The following is a 25,461-nucleotide window of genomic DNA, read 5'->3' as shown; positions in this document are numbered from 1 at the left end:
GAAAAGCAGAAGTGGAAAAAATAACATAAAATAAAAAAAAAAAGCAATGAAAGCATCTCTAGTCAGAACCCCCGCTGCCTGCCTGGTGCTTTGGAAAGAGGAAGCAGCCTGAGCACAGAATGCGTGTCCTGACCCGAGGGCAGGAGGAAACCCCTGTGCTTGGTATGTCTTTAAGCCACAGAAGATGCTAAAAGGTCATGGGAAAAATACCAGAATGTCTGAGCATGGCGGTGAGCTGGGGGTGCTGGGTGGCCGTACCCAGCTCTGCACACAGCCTGAGGTGGGGATCCGGGCAGGGATGGGGGCAGAGCCTGGCACAGCCTGGGGGGGATTCGGGCAGGATCGGGTGTTCTCATCACTGTGCCATCACCTGAGCACGGAGCATGCATCAAACACCAGCAGGGTTTTCCAGCTGATGGCACAGCCACGGCAGGAGCTCAGCCCCCCAGGTCCAGGAACTGGGACCTCTCTCTGGTTCCATGATCAAACCCCTTCCCTCCCTGTGCTAAGCCCCAGGGCACCCCCACCCTGGCAGGTCCGGGGGATGGTTGGGACCCCCCGGACAGCTACCCAGAAATAACCCCACACCACCTATCCCTGTGCTGGCAGGTGGAAAAACCTTAAACAACTTAAACAGCTTTTTTTTTTTTCTTTTTTTCCTTTCCAAAACATTTATGGTTGGCTGTGTCCCTGCAGGGCCGTCTGGCAGCGATGCGCAGCGCCCTGCTTGCACAAATCGCCCGATGCACTAACGCATCGCCCGGGATCGGCTGCAGCAGCGGCTCCCGCCCAGGGCAGGCAAAGCCCTTTGCAAATACTCATTAGCCATCCCCGGGAAAGCTCTCCAGCGTTATTACACCCCTTGTCACAGCACCAAAGCCAGTGTCAGGGAGGGGCGAGGCAGGCCCCGAGACACGCACCCCACCGGTTCCCACGGGGGAGCCGTGCAGGACTGCAGTTCCCCGGGATCGCTGCCCATCCCCTTCCCACCCTCCGGAGACGGAGGATGCCGAGGAACGGCTGCTCCTGGAGCCGCCAGCCCAGCCAGCCCTCCCCGCAGCCCCAGCAGAGCCCAGCCAAAGCCCTGACCCAGATTCCCTCCTTGTTATTGTCTGCCCTGCGCCGAGGACACTCCCGCGCACCCCGGCACCACGCCGGGCATTCCCCAGCGCTGACTCCACCGCCCCGAGCGTGGCACCGCGGGCAGGGTCCCGGGCTCCCCGCTGGCACCCACCAGCCCCCGGAGCAGCTGGGCATGTGCAGGCAGCGCTGCGCTTTGTGGCTCGGCCGAGGTCCCCCATGTGCTTCGCTTGCAACCCCGGCGGGGAGCAGCCCCTGGCTTCCCCTGGAGAACGGGGTGGAGGTGGCGAGGGAGAGGCTTCACGCCGGGCACAGCCCAGCCCCCCCAAGCGCCCCGAGCACCCCGTCTGCCCTTCCAGCGCTTCCAGACGTGCGTTAATCCCAGGGCTGGCTTTCCTTTCATAAGCCAGGCTGAGCACAGGCACTTTGCAGGCTCCCAGGCGCAAAGGCACATCAGAGGGCCAGCCCAGCCCCACCAGTCTCCCTGAAACCCAGGGGCTCTCCCAAACCCCGCTCCCTACCTGCCCACCAAGAGCAGCTCTCGCTCGCCAGCCCCTGGCCTAAGCTTCCTCCAGATGTCCATGGTGAAGAGGGTGCTGCTGCTGTTGAATATGGAGGTCAGGGATGACATGAGCGCGGCCATCATCACCGCAATCATCAGACCCCGCAGTCCTGGGGAAGAGAGGGACTGTCAGGGAGCAGCTGAACTGGGGGAGGGGAGGGGATGGGATGGGATGCGACCGCCCCACTGCTTCACCCAGGGGTAATGCCTCCCCCTCCGCATGCACACATTGGGATTTTCCCTGGGGTAAACACAGGGTTTGGGGACACCCAGCAGCACCTCGGGATGCTGGGACCCTGCGCTGCCCTGGGGTCACCCACATCCCCTCACCTCACTTCAAGAGTCACCCTTGGAGAGGCTGCACGGGCCACCCCAGGCACAAACCCACCCAGACCGTCCACGGGGTCATCCCATCCCTCCCCTGCCCTCCCCGACATCCAAGCTGCGACGAGCTGCACGTCATGTATTTATAATATAAACTTAGCACATGACATTTCATAGGTTACACAAACATTTGCAGCAAAGCCTGGTGGAGGCAGAGCCGCCCCTTCCCACCCACCTACCGCTGGGCATCAGCTCCACCACCAGCTTGGGGTAGGCGATGTTGGAGCAGCCCACGGCCGTCCCGCACACGCGGGTGCACTCCTCAGGGTCCACGCAGGCCACGGTGTCTAAGGGACAAAGGCAGGTGAAGTGTCAGGACCCCTCCTGGGGCAGGGGCCAGCCCAGCACCCCCTCCCTCCCCTGGCAGCCCCTTCCACCGGGGCAGATATTGCCCCTTTGCTATGGTCACAACGTCCAGACCTCGGCAGAGGACTGGGTGGAGGAACAGGGAGCACATCCCACATGGAGATCCACTTCTGCCTCCCCCCCGGCCTGGTTCCCCTCCATCATCCTCAACACAGCCAGGATCCAGCCCAGCAGCACCACCCTCTTGCACCCAGCCCAGCTCCAGTCCCACCTACCCCCACCGAGCCCTCCCCACATTAAAGCCAGCGACAGCCACCCCGGGGGGGGACCTCCAGAGCTGAGATGGGCCCCACAAGGACCTGGGGCTCTGGCCGGAGGTGGCAGAGCCCGGCGGGCAGGCGCTGCCCTCCCCACGCACGGGGCCAGGCAGGTTCATGCACCGTTGCGGCAATTACCCCAGCATGGGCAGCACCCAGCAGCTTCGCAGGACGCGCGTGGCAGCTGGCCAGGATCGTCAACGCCCAATTACTTCTATGTCTCAACGAGTGCTGAACCCCTTTTTTTTTATTGTTATGCTCATCAAATATTGAAATGGATGGAAATTAATGTCAGGCATAAATATGGATGGGCTGCCTGGCTCTCCGGTCGGCATCCTCCTGGCGAGGAGCACAGGGAGCAGCACGGGTGATCTCCGCACGCAGCTGGGACCGTCACCCCGGCCCCCCTGCATGGTGGCTGCTGCCAAAGTGGGGTGCAGCCCTCAGCCCCTCAGCAGCAGCGTCTGGGGAAGGCAAACACTAGCTGGGAACACATTGGGGCTTTCAGTAAAAAAGCGCGGGTTGCGATGGGGATGCGATGGGAATGCAGCACAGGGTGCAGGCAGCAAACCACAGGCAATGCTCAGCACGTCCCAAGGACGCTAAAAAAGCCCAGCTTGGGCTGTCTTTCCCCGGGGTTAGAGTCAGCACTGGGGCTCCAGCGACTCTGCCCTCCAGCAGCTGAGTAAAGCTGCCATCACCGCTCTGTGCCTCAGTTTCCCTCTCTCTAAAACACCACGTTGCGTGCGGCTGCATGCAAATGGCTGGCGGCAGGCAGGTGGAAGATGCTTCAGAGGACAAAGCAGTGTCTGGGCGTTATAGCCCAGCTGAAATGCCCACTCCAGGGCTCAGCTCTGTCACTGAACCCCTCAGTGGGACCGGGAGCATGCAGGAAGCAGGAGCCAAGCCCAGCAGGGCAGCCGGAGCCCCTGAGCCAGGAGCAGGACCCAGCGTCCTACCCCGCTGCTTTGCTTTGTCATTAGGCCCTCTGCTAGAGATGGGAAATTAATTAGGAGCTTGTAATTAATGCTTCCATCTGCAGCCGGGAGGAGCCTGCCCTGGTGCTGGCTGTGGGAGCAGGGCTGTGTCTGCGCCAGGTGCTGCCTGTCCGGCTGGGTCAGCTGGTGGCGGTCGAGTGGGGACACCTGTGATGGCAGGGACCAACCTGCTCAGCCACAGCAACCCGTCCCTGCAGACAGGCAGGGGATCACAAAGGACCTGCCGGCTTTTCCCCTGCACCGGGCTTCATGCAAGCCAGGGGCTGAATTCCCCACGTGGGGTGAAGACTTCTGGGTTCTCCATCCCAGGGGACTGGGGACAGGTGACCCCGGCATCTTCACCCCACCCAGGGTCAGGCGATGCTCCAGGCGTGGGCTCTGTGGTCCCAATCCCCGCCCAGCAGCGCAGCTGTAGGAGCCAGCACATCGCACGATGGATGGGATGCCACATTTATGCCGCTGTGTAATAAATCATGAGCACACACACCCCACTAAAGAGACCATAAATCTCCTTGCACAATGAAAATGGAGCCAGGGCAGTCAGCGGTGGCTGAGGTGGGTACAACCGCAGCACGCTCCAGCCACGCCATGCACACCCACGCTGGAGGCGCCTGCCCTGATCCAGGGCATCTCCCAACCTACCGGGGCTGGGCCACCCAAGGGGGACAACAACGGGGGATGAGGTGCCTGAGCTCCCCTGTGGGTCGTGGCTGGGCGCTCGGCTCTGTCACAATTGCTGTCCTAGGTGCAACCCCATCAGCAAGGGGGGAAGGGGCACTGCCAGCTCAGCAGGGCTGGGACGTCACCCCAAATACCCAGGTTTGGCTCTAGCACCCTCGGTCTCTGCTGCACCCCTCGCTGCCCAGGCCACCATGTGGAGGTGACATCCCACCACGGGGTCAGCTCAGCCTTTACATAAAGTCATCAGCTCCATCTCAAACACCTCCTGAACTGATAGGCAGCGGGAGCCGAATGCTTCGTTCCTCTTCATGTTCTGATCCCAACACACAGCTGTCGCATCCCCATATCCCGGTGTGCGTCCCCACCTCACTGCCACCTCCCGCACACAACAGACCAGGGCTAAGCACAGCCCAGTGCACAATTCCACACCGGGGGGTGGGCAGGGGGTGATTTTGCCAGCCTTTGCCGTGCACTCACATAAACCCCTTTAATCCAATGCAAGGGGAGAAAAGCCACCGGCTCCCCAAAGCAGCCCATTACTGCAACTTAAAGCTGAGCGGGTGTCAGCCCCTCCTCATCACAGCCTAGCCTGGAGAAAGACTCCCTGGAGTTTCTCCCCTTTCTGCACGTTTCTGACTCGGCTTTTCTTCTAAACCCACCCTGGGCTCAGCACTTCGCCACTCTGCGAGCCCCAGCTGGGGACGGGGTGGCCAGGACGCTGCATGGCCACCGTGTCTACCGAGAGCAGCGCTTTGATGGCCAAGCACCCAGGCCAACGGGTGGCTTCGCCTCAGGAGCCTGACTCAAGCGGGGCTCTCATTTACACAGCTGCAAATCCAGATGAGCTGCACCAACGCCAGGGAGCGAGACGCAGCCCCTGGCACTTACCTTTTTTGCATCGGTGCAAGAATCTGACCCCGATTCTTGAAACTCATCTTTATCTGAGCTTTCAAGCAAAAAGCTCCATGTTTCTGGCTTGTGAGCACCAACTGAGGAACGCAGGGTGGTTTTTTTGCCCACCTCCCAGTTATTAACAGTCTGCCATAGCAAGATCTAGCGACGTGACCATGTCCATGCTGCAAATCTCATGCCAAAGCAGAGGGGTGTTTAGAACAGAATAGAATATTTTCAGTTGGAAGGGCCCTACAAGGATCATCTAGTCCAACTACCTGACCACATCAAGGCTGATCAGAAGTTAAAGCATGCTATTAAGGGCATTGTCCAGATGCTTCTTAAACACTGACAGGCTTGGGGTGCCGACCGCCTCTCCAGGAAGCCTGTCCCAGGGTTTGACCACCCTCTCAGTAAAGAAATGCTTCCTCATGTCCAGCCTGAAGCTCCCCTGGTGCAGCTCTGAACCATTCCCACGGCAGTTCTGACCCAGTGCTGCCCCCGGGACTCACCTGGGCTCCGAGCTCGGCACCAGCACGGGGTCCTTGCACTCGGCATAGGAGGGGTTAACCACAAGGCAGAGCTGCTTTCCTGGAAAATAGTGACTTACCAGCTGCCATAGCAGGAGGGGGGAGATTTCAGGGGGGAGCCACTTTTGGGTGTTTTTTCAGACAAACACCCAACCCCTCCCCAGCCCCCCACTGACCTCCCACATGGTCCCAGGGGGATGCTGGGGCCGGGGCAGAGGTGTGAGGATGGCGTCAGCCGAAAGAGTTAATGTGCAGGCAGGGCTGGGAATGTGTGAAGGCAGCATGTGACTGCAGGTGGGGCAGGGCGGAGTGATGAATCACTCTTTTGCTTTTCCTCTTTTCACTTCTTGCTGTTACCTGTCCGGCCCCAGCACTGCGCTGGCAGGAGCCCACGATAACCCGCCTGCCAGCCAGGGCGATGCACCGGAGGCTGACGGAGACATTCGCCGCCACGAAACCCACCGGCTGACCCAGTTCTCCAGGAACGATAACCAGGGACGGCGTTTGGGCCGAGAAATCCTGCTTTTCTCTGCCCTTTATTAAGCTGGGGTTTTGTTCGTTTGTCTTCCACTTCTTATTTTATCCGGTATTGTTGTTACCTTGAAAGAGCGGAGGATGAGCAGAGTGTGGACCCGGAGGTAGAGGACCCTCCCAGCGGTGCACATTTGCCCCGGCGGTGGGAAGCTCCAGGTTTCCCTTGCCTGGAGCCCTCTTGCCACGCAGAGCTGGGAGCGAGCAAGAAACGGAATCCTCCTCCCTGGCAAAGAGCTCCGGCGTGGCGGGAGCAGGCGGAGAAGGGAGCGGCGTGTTTCCCCAGCCGTGCATCGAGCTGGGGAGAGCAAAGCAAAGCAAAGCGCATATTTAAAGGCTGGGGAATAATTAATTCCTTCTTTACTGTCGACATCCAGCGCTCGCTGGGGGTACACAGCTCCCTTCGGAGAGAGGACCGGCACGTGCGGTCACCATGGCTTTCTCCCAGGTGCAGTGCCTGGATGACAGTCACGTCAACTGGAGGTCCAGTGAGTCCAAACCCGAGTTCTTCTACAGCGAGGAGCAACGCCTGGCCCTGGAGGCACTGGCTTCCCGTGGCCCCGATGCCTTCTATGAGGTTCTGAAGAAGGAGAACATCAGGGACTTCCTTTCAGAGCTGGAGCTAAAGAAGATCCTGGACACGCTGGAGACGTATGACCCTGGCTCCGAGTACATCCCGCACCACGGCAGCAACACAGGGGAGAGCGAAGGCGAGCGCAACAGCCAAGGGGACGAGCAGGACATGGCTCCCTCCCTGGAGTACTGGCCCCAGAGGTCCGACCGCTCCATCCCCCAGCTGGACCTCGGCTGGCCCGAGACCATCGCGTACCGCGGCGTCACCCGCGCCACCGTCTACATGCAGCCGCCCATCGAGGGGCAAGCACACATCAAGGAGGTGGTGCGGAAGATGATCTGCCAGGCTCAGAAGGTGAGGTGCGCTGCGGGACAGGGCAGGATTAGCCCCGCTCTGTCCTGCCGAGGACAGATCCTAAGGTCCTGCTCAGCCAGGCGATCCCTCTTCTGTGGGGAGCTCTGCCCCTGCAAAGGCATCGGGGTCGAGCGCTCAGTTTTTTCCATGTTCATTCAGTGTTTGGGGATCAGGTTTTGCTGAATATGCCGTCAACTTGGTACGACACGCTGGGAGCAGCGTGACCCTTCCCATGATCCGTATGGCAGCATCGTTAATCCCAGGGTCCCTATGGGGCTGTGGGGAAAATCACAGGGAGAGAAATGGGTTGAGCTGCTTCCCAGCTGTGAGCCCATGGTCCCAGGCAGCCCACGATCGTTATTCCCAGAGCCCTGTGTGACTGCATGTGGCAACACGCAGGAACCGGAGCCGCCAAACTCAGCCCTGGGGCGAAGCAGCCAAAGCCACCGGCTGATGCTGACGTATACGAGGGTCAAGTTTGGCCTGAGATTGCTGTGGTGCTCCGAGCTGGCCTCATCCTGCCTTTAAGAGGAAAACCATGAGATGATGGGCAGGACAAGGCTGCGGAGGTGCCAAGGGGATTTGGGTTGAGACTTGCTCTTCTTGTGGCATCAAACCAAGAAGCAAGGGAGTTGAGCTGTGTGAGTGATGGGGTCAGGCTGGTGTCATGGGCAGGAGGGCCAAGGAAGGAGGAGGAGGATGACATGCATTGAAGGCCAGCAGTTGCTGGTATTTTGCAGTGACCCAGTCCCAGCTGGGAAGGACAGGAAGGGTCGGTACGTGTCGGTCTCGCAGTGATTTGAAGCCCTTTGAGCTCTGTGTGTCCACTCCCTTGAGAAATCCAGCTCCAATGGAGAAACGACCCAACCCTGGGGATGCTCCATCAGGAAAATGAGGAGATCCTTACCAGGGTGGCTATGGAGCAGAGGGAGACAGGCTAGGATGCGGTGGGTCCATGTGGCTCCAGAGACCACTGTGCTGGGGCCAGAGACAGTGCTGGAGTTCGCAGATCCTGGCAGGAGCGAGGGAAGCCTGGGGCATGCGGCCATCAGAGCCTCTCCAGGACCAAAGGGACGGGGGTCTGAGCACAAAGAGCCCCAGCTCAGGCAGCAAAACTGATGTCCCGATGCATCCAAGGCAGCCAGCTCACGTGGACGGCTGATGCGGGGTGCTGGGGCTGCAGGCAGGAGCCATCTCTGGCCACTGTCACCTTGCAAAAGTTGAGGTGACCTGTCCTTACCTGTCACATTTTCTGACCAAAGGGCTTTGCAGTGAGGGCAAAGGGAAGAGAAGGCTGAAATCCCATGGGATGGAGGATGGGAGAACTCCCCCACGACAAATAATGTCTCATCTTCGGGTTTTTCCAGCTGCCTCTGACCCAGGCTTGCAGCTCCTGCCTGGCTTTGCCTACTCACCGCTTCCCACCTGCCCCCACGCAAATGGCATCTCCTGAGTCATCCTGCCTCCCTCCTCCTGCTCAGCAGAGCCAGAGGCTGAGTCAGGCAGCTGCCCGGCCCTACTGCCTGCACCATCTCCACCTCGCCTTGGAGCATCTCCAAGCTGCAGGGATACAGCCACAGCTGATGCTGCCGTGCTTGTCACTGGTACCTTGATGTCCCATGAGGAGGGCTGGGCTCTGCCTCCTAGTCCAGGTGGTCCCTGTCAGTGGGATGAGACGTGGTGACACCACTGGTGACATGCAGGAGCCTGCTTGGAGCTTGGGACACCCCAGGAAATGTAAAGATGGGTGTGTGCTTCAAACCTGCAGTCTGCAGGGGCTGGGGGTGGCAGGAGTTAGGGGGTCTGACAAGTGGGGCTCTTCCAGAGGTCTCCCACCCCGTATATGAGGACCATAGCTATTGCAGCTGAATTTGCTGTCACACAGCTGAGCCCAGGTGACTGGCTGGTGCGGGTGCCACTAAGTGGGGACACTGGGCTAAAGCACCCTCCTCTGCACCCAGAGAGTTCAGCCAAGGCTTAAGGTCTTCAGGGCAGCTCGGAGGTAAAGGGGTTTGGCTGAGGAAGCCAAGAGTGGACAGAGGAGCAGTCCAGCTGCCACCCCCTCAGACGTCATGTAGGCTGGCCATGTGCCCTGTCCTTCTGCAGTATCCCTTGGGTCATCCTGTGGAGATCCCTGTCCCATCCCACCAGGCAATGGCCATGCTCTTCATCTGCCTGCAAAGGAGCGTGGGCTTGGGAGAGCTTCAGCGTGGCACCCCAGAGGATGACCCTTGCTCCAGCCACTATCAAAGGCACTTGGTCCAAAATGTTCTCAAGATGACAAACACCAAACAGCACCGTGCAGGTTGCTGTCTCGTGGCCAGAAGAGCAAAGTTCACCTGAAAGGCAGCCTGACCGAGGAGAGTTTAGAGCCCACGTGAACGCTGCTGACGCTGGGCAGGCTCACGGCAGCTCAGAGCTGGGGCGAGGAAGCTGGGAGCTGAGATGTGAGGCCCCTTTGATGGTGCAGGTGAACCTACTTGCTTGCAGGAATGAGGCCAAATGCTGCTGAGTTTGGAGCCTCTGCTTTGCTCTGCAGAGAGGCAGCCCCAGGCGAGCCAGAGCAGGGGATGCAAATGATCCCCTCCTCTTTCTGGGAATAAAAGGGAGAGAAGAGAGGCAGGATCCTGCAGCCACGTCCCTGCTCTCCCACCAAAACCCCATCTTTGTGGCCAACGAACGGAGGCGGTCAGGGATGTGGTGCACCACCGGGCTTCACCCTGGAGACCTTCACCAGGTCCAGCCGTTGCACGGCTGTCTCTCCCTTGACACGGATCCCCTCGGGCTGCAAAGCTCACAGGATGGGTAGGGAGGAAGATCTCCGTCCTCTCCTCTTCTCTAGATTTTGGCTCTATCTGACCAGAAACCAGAGCAGGCTGAAAACACCGACCTTGGCCAAAGCTACCAGAGACAGCAGTGAGTCTGACCTCTCCTCTGCACTTGAGGTTCCAGGTTGGGATTGTGGTGATATAATTACCTTGAGCAACTTCCAGCAAAGGTTGGGAGGCCCTATTAATTACTGTTTACAAAACCTTCTGCCGTTCCTGGATGAAAGGGTCGTCAGGGGAGAGCAATTATTAATGTTACTTGTCCCACCTCTCCCTCATCCCAACACGCTTCCTCTAATTGTGCCTTGGTGCCTGACTAATTTATTAGATGCCCACGTGGTGCACCCCAAAAGTCATTATCTGATGATTCAGACTGAGCTAATAAAGAGCTGTAATTTCCTCTATAAAATATGATCCTGCAGTTTGTGTGCTCATCAAAGCTGTTCAGAGGGATCCCAACACCATTTGCCCAGGGTCCAAGGGGCTGCAATGCTCATTGCTCCTTGAGGTGTTGGGACCCAGCATCTGCACATCCACTGTGTCCAGCAGATCTTGGCAGCTCCTGGGATCCTGGGAAGGAAAGCATCACCTGCTTGGCCTCTGGGAGCATCTGGCTGTAGATTTGGGGCTGGCTTTCTCCACACCCTCCAGATGAATGGCAAAAGGACAGCAGAGCTGAGATGATGCAGTGACAGAGGGGCTTTGGGAAGAGATGCATCTCTTCTTCTGCCAAGGACCTCCCCGGCACCGAGCACATGGGGCACTGAGTGCTGCCCTGGTAGAGGTGATGGGGACAAGGACGCCAGATTCACTCCCTGCAGCACGGTTTGCTCCAGGCACTCCCATTCTCCAGGCTGGGAAACAAGTAGGACACAGGATTTCACTTCTCCGGAGCAGATCGACCTCCATCCTTTGCAGATTAAACCCTCTACCTGGGTTTGGCACAGATGCAGCCAGTCCCAGCCGAGGTTGAAGCACAGGCAGCAGCAGATTTCACCCCTGCGGTCCCTGGACAGTCACCGCACTGGGAGCACTGCCAGCACTGTCCTTGCTTTCACCGGTCCATTCTGTGCCAGTGCAGCGCGTTGGCACACTGGCATGAGATCCGGGTGACAAACTGAGGCCAAGCCTGTCCCGCAGGCAAGACGCGGCAGGGAGAGAAGCAGAAGCGCTGAGTGGCAACAGGATGCACCAGCCCAGCAGGAGGAATCGGGTTGAAAACGTGGGTAAGCGGGTGAAAGCCGGGCTGCCTCCCCGCTGCCCGAGCCAGCCACCCTGGGCGACTGCCCGCAGCGTGCTGCCTGCTCGCCAGCCCCACCTGAGCGGTGCTTGGGATGGGGGACATCACCGTGCCCTGCCCTCGTCCCCGCAAAGCACCTTCCTGTCTGCACAGCCACAGCAGCAAGCCGAGGTCTAGGGAATGCCAGGACCGCAGTGGGAAAATGCTCTTTTCCTCCCCAAATGAAGGCCAGTACTATTCTCATCCCCATTTGATAAGCCCTCAGCTTCTCCTGGAGAAAACGCAGTGCACAGGCACAGTGACACCACCAGAGCCACGAGGAGCCAACCTGCCACCAAACCCACCTCCTTGAGCTGCGGAGACGCCATCCCAGCTCAGGTGCCCCTCACCCGGGACTCGCGGCAGCACAGCTCCAAACCAGCTACTTGCTGTAAATGGAAAACCCAGGCCCTGAGCTTCCAGAGTAGCTTTGAACCTGTCCCGCTTCACATCACTGGTGAGGCAATCAGCCCATGCAAAGCTGGCACCTGGTTTTCTGCCTCAGTTTCCCCACCAGAACAACGAGAATGGGCAAAACACAGGAGCAAGTGCACAAGGGAGTGAGGATTTATCCTTTCATGGCAAAGCCTGCTGAGAGGCCCTCAGGTGAGGATAAATGGGAATTCAGTTAAAATCGAGTGGCAGAGCCGTATTGTCCCCTCTCAAATGGCTCACTGGCACCTCCCAAAATGCTCCCCTGGCGTTGGGGAGGTCAGGGCAGCATCAGAGACAGGCTAGGGCTCCCCACACAGCCTTGCTCCTCACCCCATCGCCTGCAGAAAAGGAAGAGCCAGCAGTGTCATAATGCACGATCCTCTTCTTAATTAGAGCTCTCCACCTCCTGTGGCACAAAACTAATTAAAAGGCAGCTTGGTGCTTTGAGAACCCCAGACTGGACGTGCCTGAGTGTGCAAGTGCCCGGCCCCATCCCGATCTCTTCCCTCCTGAGGGAGGAGCATCCCAGGGTCTCCCTGTGTCATCCCATGGCATGCACACTCCCATGCTGGTGTCCTCGGGGCTTGGCCACATGCTGTGGCCAGCAGAGCCCCCCTGGAAAGGCGATGGGCCAAGAGCACCCACCTCCCCCTGACCCAGGGCACCTTCCAGGGACAGCCACAGAGATGGGTTTCCAAGCATGGGATGATGGATGATGACATACCAGTGCCCTGATGACAAGCCACTTTCCTGCACGGCTGTTGCCACCCCGTGTGGGATGAGGGGAGGCAGACATGCTGTGGGGCTGCGCTGCCCTATTGCTACCCCAGGGGCTGCAGCGAGATGCTCAGCTGGGCTACAAGCAGCTGCCTCCAGCCCCTTCGCCTGCACCTGTCCCGTGCTGCACCGCTGCTGCTCACTGTCATGGGCAATGCCATCCCCAGGAAGGCAAAATCCATGGGCATGGAGTGAATTTTGATGCTGGGACAGCCATCCCAGCAAAACCCCAGGGCAGCTGGATGCAGCACAGATGCATCTTCCTATTGCATGTGGGACTCGCCCCAGCAACAAACACCCTGGGTACAAGGCAGCTCTGCCTTGCAAAGAATGGTGACACTGCCACGTGCCAAACCCTACCGGCGCTGCACAGAGCACTGGCACTGTCAGCCCAGCTCTGCCCTGCTTTCACCAGCCCGGCAGGAAGAAGCAGAACCCCAGGCACCCACCAGGCTCCCAGCCATGCAAGGGCTAAGCAGCAAGACAGAGAGAGACGTCAGCAGCCCCGATGACAGAAACACTGCCTGCCCCCGGTGCTCTGCTTCGGCCTCACGGTGGAGAGCTGACTTTGAACCCAGCCACATCGCTGCTAGCAGCAGCCTGGACTTGGAACAGCAGGCGGTCGCAGGTGCGGGGAGCTGCAAACTCCCAGCTGCTTTTAAGCAACCTTGTCAGCTCCCACCCAGACCTGTTTTTTAAAAGTCGTTTTAGCTCCTGAATGCACCTCAGAGGTATCCGGATACTTTCTACCAAGTTTAGCATCGCTTTCAGCTATTTTTTATACCACTTCTCTCATCACAGCATGCACGGTAACCCCAGAGACAGCAGCCACCCCATGCAACGTGCCCTCGGACAGACAGACACATCATTGCACTGCAGGTTTCCCCTCCTGGTGCTCCCTGCCATGGGGCCAGGGGCAGCACCAATAGCAAAGGGACACCAAACTTCTCAGCCCAAAACGGGACTCTAAAATTTGTGGAGCTTGTTGAAGGCAAGAAAGTTAGATTCACCCTCATAAATCAATTTTTCACAAGTATATTATGCCACTAGCAGAAACCAAACCTCCCATAGTGACAGCACAGGAATGGGTCTGGGGGCTCCTGCTTTCCACCCTCAGGCTGGCCAGAGCCAAGGGGGGAGCCCAGGCTCCCCCACACCAAATCCTGACCTTCTAGAGAGAGAAGCTCCTGCAAAACAAATGCTGGCTATATCTTGGGGTTGTCACTGGGCCATGCTACCAAGACTCATGTCTCTCCTCCCCTCTCCAGGTCATCGCGGTGGTCATGGACATGTTCACCGATGTAGACATCTTCAAGGACCTCCTGGACGCAGGCTTCAAGAGGAAAGTGGGAGTCTACATCATTTTGGATGAAACCAACGTGAAGCACTTCCTTCAGATGTGCGAGCGAGCCCAGATGCACGCTGGACACCTGAAGGTAAGGCTGGCCCGAAGGGCCGGGGCCGGGTAACCCCCTCCACACAGGGAGATGACCAGATCTACCAGCCCTTCTCCCTGAGAAACAGGGCTACCAAGTCCTGCCTTGGGGGGATCGCAGCCCCCAAACTTTGGGCAGTGCTAGATGAGTTTAGTCCATTTTCCTATAGCCAAAGCTGAAAGTGATGCCCAAAGCCAGAAGCAGCAGGGTGGAGGGGAACAGATGAGAGACTCAGACGTGGATTTCCACCCAGCAAAGCTGGCTGCGGAGAGCCCAGGGGGCTACTGGTACCCAGCCAGAGCTTTGGGGCAGGGGGCATTCAGGGAGCTGCAGCCCCACGGGGTGAGGCAGGAGTCAAGCAGGGCACTGCAAAGCCCAGGGCAGAGCTACGTGCTCAGCTCCTTCTGCTGAACAAGCCAGGAAGAGGGAAGGCACGAGGCAGATGCTCTGCCAGGGTTGGTTCCACGTTGTCACCAGCCCCACGCCGGCTCCCGCCCCAGGGGCAGGACTGGCAGGAGCAATTGCCGGCCAGTTCTCTTCCTTTCGGGCTTTCCTGCAAGTCAGAGGCAGGAATTAAAAAACTTGATTTTCCCCTTTTCTGGAGACTCCGCCCCAGCACAGGGCTGGGAGCAGAGCAGGGAGGCACCCACGCTGCCCGCAGCCCCGGCAGCTGCCAAGGATGCCCGCACCGGGCAGCGCAGTCATGGGACTGATCTGCCCGCACATGCCGCATTCACCTGGCCCCAGGGGTGCTGGCAGCTGCACGTGACATTGCTCCTGTGCACGAATCCTGCTTGAAACAAGGGAAGATAGAACAGCACGGAGGATGCCTGGCAGCACAGGGGCTCCATCGCCAGCCCAAAGTGCCCCAAAGCCCTTACATGTCCCTGTGCATGATGGGGTGCAGAGAAAATCGCCTGGCACGGTGCTTGTGCAAAGGCAGAAGAAGACAAAGGGGCAGAGGAGAGGGTGGGGGGGTGTATCAGCCACAGGAGCAACAACAGGAGCAAGGACCCTCGCTCCAGCTGCAGGACAGAGTCCCAGGCTCTCCGCTGGGCGAGATGCTCCCATCAGCGGCATCGGATGCAAACACGCCGGAGCAGCCCAGCAGTTTCACTCTGGGGCTTGCAGACACCCCTCTCCCGGCTGTACTTCCCCCACCGGCTGTGAGTCGCTCAGCCTCGCCTGTTGCTTGGCAGAACAGTGATGGTTCCGCGCCTGACGTCACCCAGCCATGCGCTGGCTGCCAAATGGCCGGCAGGGAGGCCCGTGCCTGGGCAAGCTCGCCAAATGTGCTTACAGTGAGGGCAAACCCCCAGCTGAGCAGGAACACGCAGGAGCCACGACACCCTCACACCAGCTTGCGGCAGGGCTGGGACAGAGTGGGGCTCGGGGACCCCCACCCCAGGGAGCCGAAAGCACCAGCCACCCGAGCCGCATGCCTTGCCCAGCCACCGAGCCCGCCAGCCCGGCTTAATTGGTGCTCACAACAAATTAAAGCAGACTCAGCTGAGTCCAAACTCCCCGGAGAGTCTGGTATGCTGCAGACTGCTGTGGCTCCGAGACCAGAAAAGCCAGAGCTGACGCACACCGGTGTTTTAATGCATGAGCAGCCCAGTGGCAGGACTGGAAAAGCAGGAGAACATCTGCAAAGCTCGGCAAATGCCTAGAAGTTAGGATTTGCCGCATATTGCAGCCAATTTGCTGGCATGGGATGCAGCAGGGCAGGAGGCTGTGAGGAAACTAGGGCAGTGTCTGGGAGCTGCTTCGTAAGCCAGGAGATGCTAACAAAACGTACGTCGTTATCTCAGCGCCTTCTGCACTTCGCAATTAGCAAGCTGGCTCGGGCAAGGCGGTCGCTTCGTTGAGCAATGGCAAGTGCTTGGGGAGTGATTCACCCTGTCCCGGGCTCGGCAGCCCGCTGGGTGCTTGCTTGCTGCGCGTTCGTCTTGGGAGAGATTAAATAAACAGATCTTACTTAACAGCAGCGATACGCCAGGAGCAAGGAGGAAGGGAAAGGTAACTGGCATCTTGCTTCTAGGGAGCTTTGTTCCCCTGGGTGTTACCTGAGAAAAACCGACGGCTGCTGCGTGCCTTTGTGCGAAGGTTCAGCTCCAAGTGGGGGAGATTAGAGCCCTGGCAGAGCTGCTGGGGGTGCCCAGGCTGGCGACGGGCAGGGGGCTCAGCCTTGGGCGCAAGCGGTACTCGACAGCAGGCCGGTGTGCACCCCACCACCGCCCTTGGCAGCCTCATGTGTAGGGACAACAGGACAGGGATGGGAATTGGCACCCCAACCTGCTTGCCAGCACCTCCCAGCACCCCCAGTGCCGCCCACTGTGGTGCTCAGCACCAGTTTCCCCCCAGCCACACCAGGCAAAAAGGCAAATGCTAGAAAAAAAGTAAAATGAAATGCACAAAAAGAAACCCCACCCAAACTTCTCCATTCAGTGTGTAAAACTTCCCTGGAAACCCGATCAGGAATGCTTTTGCGTCGCGCTAAAACCAGTGCTGAATCGCCGTCCCTCCTGCCAGGCACGCAGGAGTGGGGACCAGCCTTAGGGCTGCACCAGGGCATGGCCTGCAGGGAGAGGGGAGACCCCAGGGAAGCAGATGAGGAAAGCTGGAGGCCAGGGAGACAAATACTTTTCATGCTTTTTTTTTTTTTAAAAACAAAACCAAAAAATAACCAAAAAAACAAACAAACACAAAACAACCAGCCATGGAGGGCATGACCCAGTGACGACACAGTGCCTTTAGCAATGGCATTACCAACATCCCAGCAGGAACAGGAGGAATGCAGGTACTTTCACAAGAAAATATTTTCTCCCTACCCAGGGGAGACCATTTGCGGTCAAAGATGCTATCTCCACTGAAAAATGTGCCCGTGCCCTCCACAGAGATGCACGGAGGCATGAGCCAGACTGAAGACAAAACCCATTTTCTCAGAGCTGGAGCCTCTCCTCCTTGCCTGGTCTCCCTGGGGGGAGGACACGCCGCTCCCCAGCCACCTCCGCAGGGACCTGCTGCCTTTTGGCCCACATCCTCCAGTTTTGTTTCCCAGGGGTGAAAAGATGTTGCCCCACTGTCTTTTTTTCCCCAGCCACCCCTACAACCAGGGCTGGATGCTCAGGTTTAGGAGCACAGCAAGGAGGGAGCCCGGTGGAGGACAAGCCCACTGCCATTGGGTCCCCGTGCGCTGTCCTGGGGTCACCACCTCCCCCTAAACCCCCTTGTACGTCTCCTGCCAGGGAGGAGGTGAAGCATCACCTCTCCCATGGTGGCATTTGCATAGATTGCAGGAGGTGGAAAGCATTTGGCAGCGCTATCACACACTGCTTGCCCATGGATGCAGGCAGCGCTGAGTGCGGGACGTAGGAAACACTGCCCAACACCTGGGCAGAGCAGGAAATCCCTGAAGTCCATGGCTTGCTGGGTGACCTCGGGCAAGTTATCTTCCCATCACTGTGGCCAGCTCTGAGCTGGCCATGAAGAGTGTTCCCCAGTCCTCTGAGGGGCTGTGGAGCATCCACGGGGGCACCGATGCTGGTGAATGATGCTCTGAAGACCAGCCCTTCGCTCCTGCGCCTGCTCACCCTTGTGCTTTTGCTTTGCAGAACCTGCGAGTCCGGAGCACAGGGGGGACAGAGTTTTTCACGCGCTCGGCCACCAAGTTCAAAGGGGCTTTGGCCCAGAAGTTCATGTTTGTGGACGGGGACCGGGCCATGTGTGGATCCTACAGGTAATCAGCGGTGTCTCCTCTTGCCCACCCCATGGAGGTGTTGGTCAAAGGGCCGACACGGACCCACATGGTCCAGCTCCTGGTCCTGCCCAGCATGGCCCCAGGACCCTGTCCCAGGCATGCTCCCCTCCTCCTAAACCAGGAGATGATTTTGCAAGGCTCCACCTGAGATCTGGAGTAGGACCCAAGGGGTGTCCACCACCCCACAGCCAGGTCTAGGACACCCCTTCCCTTCTTCTCGGAGGTGGTGGGACACACCAAGTGCTTCTGCCAATGGATGTGATGAGCACAAGGAAGGACAAAAGCACCCAGTTGCAGCCAGTCCTAGCTCTTACATTGACCTCAGCTTTTCCAGTTAAACATTCCCAGTACAAAGTATTTTCCAATTTGTCCAAATGAAAATTTACTTTGGTGGAGATAGTCAGTCTTGGTAAGCTTTTCAGCTCTAAAGAACAAGTTTCACAAACATGGAACTGAAACATTTCCTACTTTCTGGCCACAACAAAAACTACGTCCGTTTATGAGTCGCTTTTCTTAACGAGCCCAAACTGAGAAAGGAAAAGTGGCCAACAGTAAAGCAAAAAACTACCTGGCCAACAGCAAACACCTTCTACTTTTACTTCAAGTTCCAGTGTGCTCAAGACTTCAACCCTTCATTCTAATTTGGAATGAGAGCTATTTCTTCGATCTCATTATTATTAATGTTTACAGTGAGATCATGTCCCTGCTAGCACGATCAATCCCTCGGGGAAAGCCGAAAGCCAGGGCTGGGGAGAGGCGTGTTATTTACCAGTGAGCGCTCAGAGAGTTCCCAATGTGTTTCTGTTCCAGTTTCACCTGGTCTGCGGCGAGGACAGACCGAAATGTCATCACAGTCCTCTCAGGCCAAGTGGTGGAGGCATTTGACAAGCAGTTCCAGGAGCTCTACCTCATGTCCAAGGGGGTGAGCCTCAAGTCCATCTCCATGGGTGAAGAGCCTGAGCCCGAGCCCGTAACGCTGCCCTCCGTCGTGCCAGTGACCCCTGCCAACGCTGTGGTGAAGAAGCTCATAAACCCTAAATACGCCCTGGTGAAGGCCAAGAGCGCCGACCAGATCAGCAAGACTTCATCTGAGAACCAAGACAAGAACCAGAAGACAGACAACAAAGGCAAAGCCCTGCCTGAGGGCCAGGGAGGCGACAGGCACGGCGACATGGCAGACCTCTCCCTGCTCATCCACCCCGGCCTCCTGAATCTGGAGAAAGCCAACATGTTTGACTATCTGCCCACCTGGGTTGAGCCCGACCCTGAGCCCGGGAGCGAAGTCTTGGGTTACATCAACATTATTGACCCCAAGATAAAGAACGTGAAGCTCTCGCAGATGAACCGCATCAAAGTCTGTGATGTCTCCCAGGCCAGTGCCCAGCACCGGCAGATGCTGAAGAACAGGGAGATGGAGACCAAGAAAAACTCAGACCAAGAGCCACCTCTGGTGTCCCCCTGTCAAAGACAGACCCTACAGACCACCATGGAAGCTCCTGCAGCCCCTGCTACCAGCCCCGTCGAAGGCACCAGCTGGACAATGAGGCAAGCAGGAACATTTACTGCTTCACCATTGGGCCACCGCTTGAAGCCACCAGAGGAAACAAGAGAAGACATCAAGCCACCAGTTCCAAAGCCAAGGACTGTCCCTGTTGGCATCCTTATGACCAAAGTCATTACGCCCTGTGACAGTGGCGTTGCCTTGGAGGGTGACACACAACCACCACCAGCTGACCAGACAGCTGCGAAGCAGGAACCGGAGGAGAACACCAACAGAACTGCAATTGACACCTGCCATCTGCAGCCAGACCAGCCAGTGGCAGGGCCACAGGAAGACAAAGGGCCTCCCTGTGCCCACAATGGGCTGGGAGAAGAGGAGGAGGAGGAGGAAGAGGAGTACATCACTCTCAGTGACCAGGAGAGCTACTCCAGCAGCTCTGCTGACCACAGCTACCGACGCTCCAATGCCTCCTCCATCTCAGATGAGTACTTTGAGGTGAGGGATCGCTATGGGCCACTCCGACGAACCAACTCAGATGTCACCCACAATGGGGAGATCCTGCCCATGCAGAGGAAGCTCAGCGACCCTCACATCAGCCGGGGCACCTTCCTCAGCCCCCTGGGGAGCCTCCCGTCCCTGAAGCATGTCCGCATGGAGGACGTGACGAAGAGGAGGAGCAACGCTGTGGAGATAAGGTGTGTGCTGCCCCGCACCATTCTGGACGGCAACAGCTCCTACCCCAGCAGTACCACGCAGGTAGGACTTTTTGCTATAACCTTCCCTGTTTCTCCACCCTACAAAGGTTGCAAACCTGGAGGTGACCCAGCCAGCTCAGCCAAGGTGTGGCGTCATCCTTAGCTTTGGTGTCGCGTCCTAGATGCTGAGATCAGGCTTCCTATGCGGGAGAATAACGCCCTACGCGTGGCGATGGCAGGAGTCACCCAAGAGGTGCTCTTGGTCAGGAAGGTGGTGTCCGTATTGGTGTCTGGGAGTGCAATGGGAATGGCTAGTAAAGGGGAGATTTTGAGAAATTAAAGATTATCCCATGGCATCAGGCTATGGGATGGAGCCCAGCAGCTCCAGGCACAGCTGTACAGCTGAGCCTGGAGCTGCTGTGCTCTGTCCCACAGCCCGTCAGCGGTGGCATCATGCCCAGCCAGGGAAAGACTGCGCGTGCAGGCGTGTCCTTCGCAGGCTTGTTTTCTAGCTCCTTGCAAAAGCGATTAGTATCAAAGTAAAAGCACTCGGACACACAATTAGGCAGAGCAAGACAGCAGAGGAACAGGGACAGCAGCCTCTGTGGGCGAGCGCTGCAGTCAGCAGCTTTGTGGCTGATCCACGAGTGACGCCAGACCTTGTCACCCCACGGGGAGCATGCCAGCACCCCACTGCCAGACCACAGGGTGCACGCCACTGTCCCCACTGCTAGAGCAGGGGGTGAGTGCCACCGTCCCCGCCATAGCAGGGGCATCACCCTGTCCAGGCAGGGGGATTGCAGGGTCAGTCCCCTGTTTCCACCCAAGCGCTGCAGACTGTTGCACCACGACGAAGCATTCTCAAGGCTCCCCAGCCGCTGTTTTGGGGGCATTCAAACCCCCAGCGCTAAATCAGCAGCTGAAATCACTGAAGCCACCTGAGGTTACCCCAGCTGAGCATCTAATCTGTATTTACAGGGAATTAAATTTACTAGCCCAGAGTCCACTTGCTTCTCCCTTCCCAGCCAGTGACACAGATCTCAAAGCAGGGTTTTAATCCTTTGCACATCAAATGTCCCCTCATGCCCTGCAGAGCTGCGCAGGGTGAGAAGCACCGAGCCCTTTGATGCTCTGTCACCCAGGTCCTGGGTGCCACCTTGCTCAGGGTGGCCAGGTATGTTGGTGTTCCTGCAATAACTTGTTCTGGCCCTTTCATGAAAGGCAGATAATTAACACGCCGTCAGGGTTAGGAAAACTAGCACTCAGCTGATGCAAATGCACAGAGAATAGTTTCTCCCATGTGTAAACCCAACAAATATAAGCAACCCTTGATTAACTCTCTAGAAACCTTGAATCCAACAGGAACCACCATCAACCCCCACCAAACACTTTTATTCTGGGTCCACGTTTCCCACACGCTGGCCCGTAGCCCAGCGCAGCCCAAGCCACAGGCGGAGGCTCACGCAGGGCAAACATCACGTTTTCCATCACACTGAGAACACAGCACCCAGGTTACCCCTGGAGCATCGCCTTGCCTAAACACACGCAACCCTGCCCACACCTGGCTGCATGGTTAATAGTGTACAGTAGTGTTGGCTGATGCACACCAGGCACAAGGAACACGCCCGGGACACTCGGGTCCTCTCCTGTCCCTCTCCCTCCTGCAGAGTCCCCAGGTCTGTGCAGAGCAGAAGTTTCCAGACAAATCTCCCTCCCATTCAGAGACAGGCAAAATACCCACCCTGCCGGCTCCACATCCACACAGAGGGGCTCTCACCTGGGTACAGGACCCTGCTGATCATCCCCGGCATGATGATAACAAACAAGGGCAGCATCTTCAGGTAGCTGGCCAAGATGGAGCCAGCCTTGGCGTGACCCAGGCTCTTTGCAGAGAGCGACCGCTGGACGATGACCTGTGGGAGAGTCGGACAGGACAGCTGAGCAGCCACCAACATTTTGTATTCCACATCAGCTTTCTCCTTAACAAACTGCATCCCAAGCATCTCCAGATGCTGGAGCCACTGGGCATAGGGCCCGAACACATCTCCCAAATGCGGTGTAGATGTGTACCCAACTCATGGGCTGGGTTTCTCTCCAGACCAGCAACTGCTTGGTGTGGTGCCATAGCACCACAAAAGCCCAGCGCACCCACAGCAGGGTGTCCTCCCGCCAGTGTGAACCATTCCCCACCAACACCCTCTCCCCTCTTGCCCCTTCTATTCCATCTCCTCCCCAAAGAGTGACCACAATGAAATGGACACCGAGTCCAGCCTGCTCCTACCACAGCTCCACCACTCACACTGCTCAAACCATCCCACCTCAAAGCTCTGGCCAAGCGGTTCATCCACCGTGCAGCCAGCCTTTGGGCTTTAAGGCAATCTCCCTTAAATAGGCAACATCCGTTGGAAACGCTGACTTTAAAAGAGCTCAGACTCTCCCCAAAGACTTGCAAAGAACTGCTCAGCACCTGGCAGGATTCAGCCACTCCTGAGCCCCCTGGCTTATGCCACTGGTGGGCAGGAAGGACAAGGTGCCAGTTCCTAGGGGTGGGTGTTCAAGGAAGCTGTGGTTTAACTTCTGCCTGAGAGTTAGAACATGTCAGGAGCCACAGGACCCACCACCCAGCTCAGGCACCATGTGCACCACATCAGACACATGATGACCTCGAAGAGAGAGGAGCTGAATCACCCCTACCCCTTCCCAGCTGAAGACATCTCAGACCTTAGCACTGATTTTAAGGAACCTAGCATTACCTAAGCTAAACTGCTTTAATGCAGCCCTCCCGGTCAAAGCAGGTGTCTGCTCGAGGACCAGAGAGGTCATCAGGACATCGGGATTAAATGACTAAACACCAAGACGATGCCCACAGCATGGTGGAGATGTGGTGCTGGCAGCACGCGGCAGAGGCAGGGCAGGTCGGTGCAGCCAGCTCCGCAGCCTCCCAGCCCCAGCTCATCCTGCCCTCAGCACCTGCGCTCGCCAGATCCAATCTCACCCGGGTACATCTGCACAGGGTGCAATCACACCTCCAGATTGCGGTGCAGACACACCCAAGGAGGCAGATAAATATCTGGTGACCACAGCCGTGCATTAAGGCCTTACCCAGTCCAAAATTAAGATTAATGGTGCTCAGACCCGACCCAAACGTGTGTCTCAACCCAGCTAATCAGAGCCACCCCCGCAGTAGTGTTGCAGCTCACTGTTGTTTCCTGATCCCACCTCGTCTCCCAACCCTCCCTCCTTTCATCTGATCTCAGCGGCCACTTAATCCCGCAGGTTGGGTCCGGATGACTGAATGATCTTTGGGCCTTAAATGAGCACTTAGATGATTTAGACAGGTGTTCAGTCTGCTGCTGGAGAGAAGGCATTGAGATGCCGCTCGTGTCCTTGGTCCTGGATCTCCAGGCGGCAGTGACCTGGCTCAGGACACTGAGCTGCTGGTCTGCCTGGGCAGCAGCCGCTGAGATGCTGCGATGTGCAGGACAGTGCCTTGCCAGAGCAAGAAATGGGAGGAGCAGTGACGGTTAAGGCTTGAGGCAGTTTTGAGCTGTCACCAGTGTCAGAAGGATTTGGGCAAGGGCGTACCCCAAGTGGCAGAGGGATTTGTCCATGAGGACCAAGTCTGCGGCGCAGCCATGTGAAGGGGTGTCCTTGCAGGGCAGCAGCATCTTTACGACAGCAATGGCTCATGTCTTTCTCTGCTCTCTAACAAACAGGGGACACACATCTACCGCTACCGACCCCGGAACCCCGTAGGCAGAGAACAAGTCAAGGAGGTTTCCTGCTCCCCAACGCACGAGAAACCCCCCGGGGCCACCAAATACAGAGGAGATGGAGCCGAACCCAAAAAGACCATTGCAGGCAGCCAGCCCTACTGGCAGAGCAAAGCATTCAGCCCCAGCAAGCCCACACAGCCCGGCCACCTCTCACCAAGCAACCCCAGAGCAACCAGCAAACGCTTGACCTCCCTGCCGGAAAGCCAGAAGACAACTGAGGAGATGAGGACACCCCTCGGCATCCCGCTCTCTAAACTGTCCCAGTCCAAGCACCTCAAGAACAGGGTTGCGGGAACCCCAGGTGCTTCTACTGACTCCAAAAAGAAGCCTCCTGAGACCACCAGCCAGAAGGAGCACTAGGCACCGATGAAGGTGGACTTCCAGGGCAAGAGCAGTAGTAGAGCGTGCCTGGACCCCAGGCAGCGCCGTGTTACATGGGGCAGGGGATTCTTGTTTACATTTACCTGGTCGGTGCACCAGTACCACGTGGCCATGATAGACAGCCCAAAAGTCATCCCAGTCCAGGGCAGATCTCCAGAGACTGGGTCTCGGAAGAGGTGCATTGCATCCGCTCTGGGCAGGTGGCACGTAGTGTTGGGAACAATCTTGGATGGTATGGCTTTTAAATAGGCCTCTTCCAGGTTGGGGTAACCTCCGATCTCATTAAAAGCTGGAAAGCATCATTGGGAGACGCTGGTTAGAGTCGAGCAAAACCCGGTGGCCTGTGAGATCAGCTGGCAAAACACTTGCCAACTTGTTAACTCAGAAGTGCTGCCCAGAGAGGGAGGGCTTGTTCGTGAACATGTTGTCTTCTAGTTATTTAAGAGACTCTTCTATTAACATTTTGCACAGCAGGTCCCACTGCAGTCCGCCCTCCCTTCAGAAGGGTGACCTGTGTCCTGGGACAAAAGCTCCTCAAGGGACCCTCCTCTTTTGACCTCGTACTGTAAAAACAACCTGTTCATTAAAGCTCCCCAGTTCCAGAACAGGGGAAACTCACCTAGGACTATTAAAATGCAAGATTAGGTAGCCTTTGACTTGATATACGACAGCTCAAGGTGCCTTGGCACAAGTGTCCGGCCAAACGTTTTCTACCCTTTTCAGTGCTTCCCCAGCACACCCCACGCAGCTCCATCCCCCAACCTCCAGCAAGCAGTAAAAACAAAAACAATACACAAAAAAAGACCCTCTTCACTGCATTTTTCCTAGGAAATGGGATCCAAGGTCTGGGTTTTAGCCTGAGGAGTACGTGCCATGAACAAGCCCTAGCAAGCGAGCCTCTGAGCCCTTGGCAGCTGCCTTGGTGCTCCTCCTGCCTGCGCCGCAGCTGCCAGCAGCTGCCAACCAGCCCCAGGCTCTGCCCTGACCCACCATCGCCTCCCTGCTCCTGGGGGGCACTGGCTCAACGCTCCTTGCAGCTCCCCCGCTACCTCCAGCAGGAGAATTTTGGAGCCAGAGGCATTGCTTTTTGGAGGAGGGAGGGATGGGAGGCACCCACCCCGCTCCCCCCACGTGCTGCGGCCACCCATGCAGTGGCTGTGGAGGAGATAAGCAGGGAGATGCATTGGCACCCCCATACCCACAGCAGCTGCAGGTGCTTGGGAGAAGAGAGGAGACTCTGGGGCCTCTATGGGTCTCGTGGAGGGGAGAATCAAACCAAGACCCATGAGCATCCCTCAGTGGCATTCCCCATCTGGTCCAGCTGTTGCATCCTGCATCCCTTCCACCAATGCCCATGGGCCACAGTCCGGACCCTCAGCTCGGCC

General features: G+C 57.6%; 2 protein-coding genes across 4 annotated transcripts in view; one reads left to right on the top strand and one right to left on the bottom strand.

Moving 5' to 3' along the window:
- Positions 1-25,461, bottom strand: part of SLC5A10 (solute carrier family 5 member 10) — a 41,027-nt gene that overhangs the window by 2,221 nt on the left and 13,345 nt on the right. For 2 of the 3 annotated variants that reach the window (XM_040593394.1, XM_040593395.1), the window contains 4 exons: positions 24,160-24,365; positions 21,697-21,832; positions 2,206-2,313; positions 1,602-1,752 (listed from right to left, as the gene is read on the bottom strand). In XM_040593394.1, the coding sequence (XP_040449328.1) occupies positions 1,602-1,752; positions 2,206-2,313; positions 21,697-21,832; positions 24,160-24,365 (601 nt within the window). The remainder of the gene's footprint in view (positions 1-1,601; positions 1,753-2,205; positions 2,314-21,696; positions 21,833-24,159; positions 24,366-25,461) is intronic. The other variant, XM_040593396.1, reaches the window with a different exon arrangement.
- On the top strand, positions 6,556-24,178 carry FAM83G (family with sequence similarity 83 member G). Its single transcript, XM_040593393.1, has 5 exons — positions 6,556-7,208; positions 13,796-13,963; positions 17,578-17,702; positions 18,534-19,980; positions 23,636-24,178. Exons 1-5 carry the CDS (start codon positions 6,714-6,716, stop codon positions 24,053-24,055), a joined length of 2,655 nt encoding a protein of 884 aa, XP_040449327.1. The 5' UTR covers positions 6,556-6,713; the 3' UTR covers positions 24,056-24,178.

Source organism: Falco naumanni, chromosome 4, assembly GCF_017639655.2.
Source record: "Falco naumanni isolate bFalNau1 chromosome 4, bFalNau1.pat, whole genome shotgun sequence".
Taxonomy (NCBI): domain Eukaryota; kingdom Metazoa; phylum Chordata; class Aves; order Falconiformes; family Falconidae; genus Falco; species Falco naumanni.
This window is presented reverse-complemented; position numbering and strand designations above follow the sequence as displayed.

Excerpts from the sequence above, each read along its gene's own strand:
- FAM83G (XM_040593393.1), top strand. The coding sequence starts at position 6,714 with ATGGCTTTCTCCCAGGTGCAGTGCCTGGATGACAGTCACGTCAACTGG. Across the intron at positions 7,209-13,795 it reads TGATCTGCCAGGCTCAGAAG|GTCATCGCGGTGGTCATGGA; the intron begins GTGAGGTGCGCT and ends TCCCCTCTCCAG. Across the intron at positions 17,703-18,533 it reads GCCATGTGTGGATCCTACAG|TTTCACCTGGTCTGCGGCGA; the intron begins GTAATCAGCGGT and ends TTTCTGTTCCAG.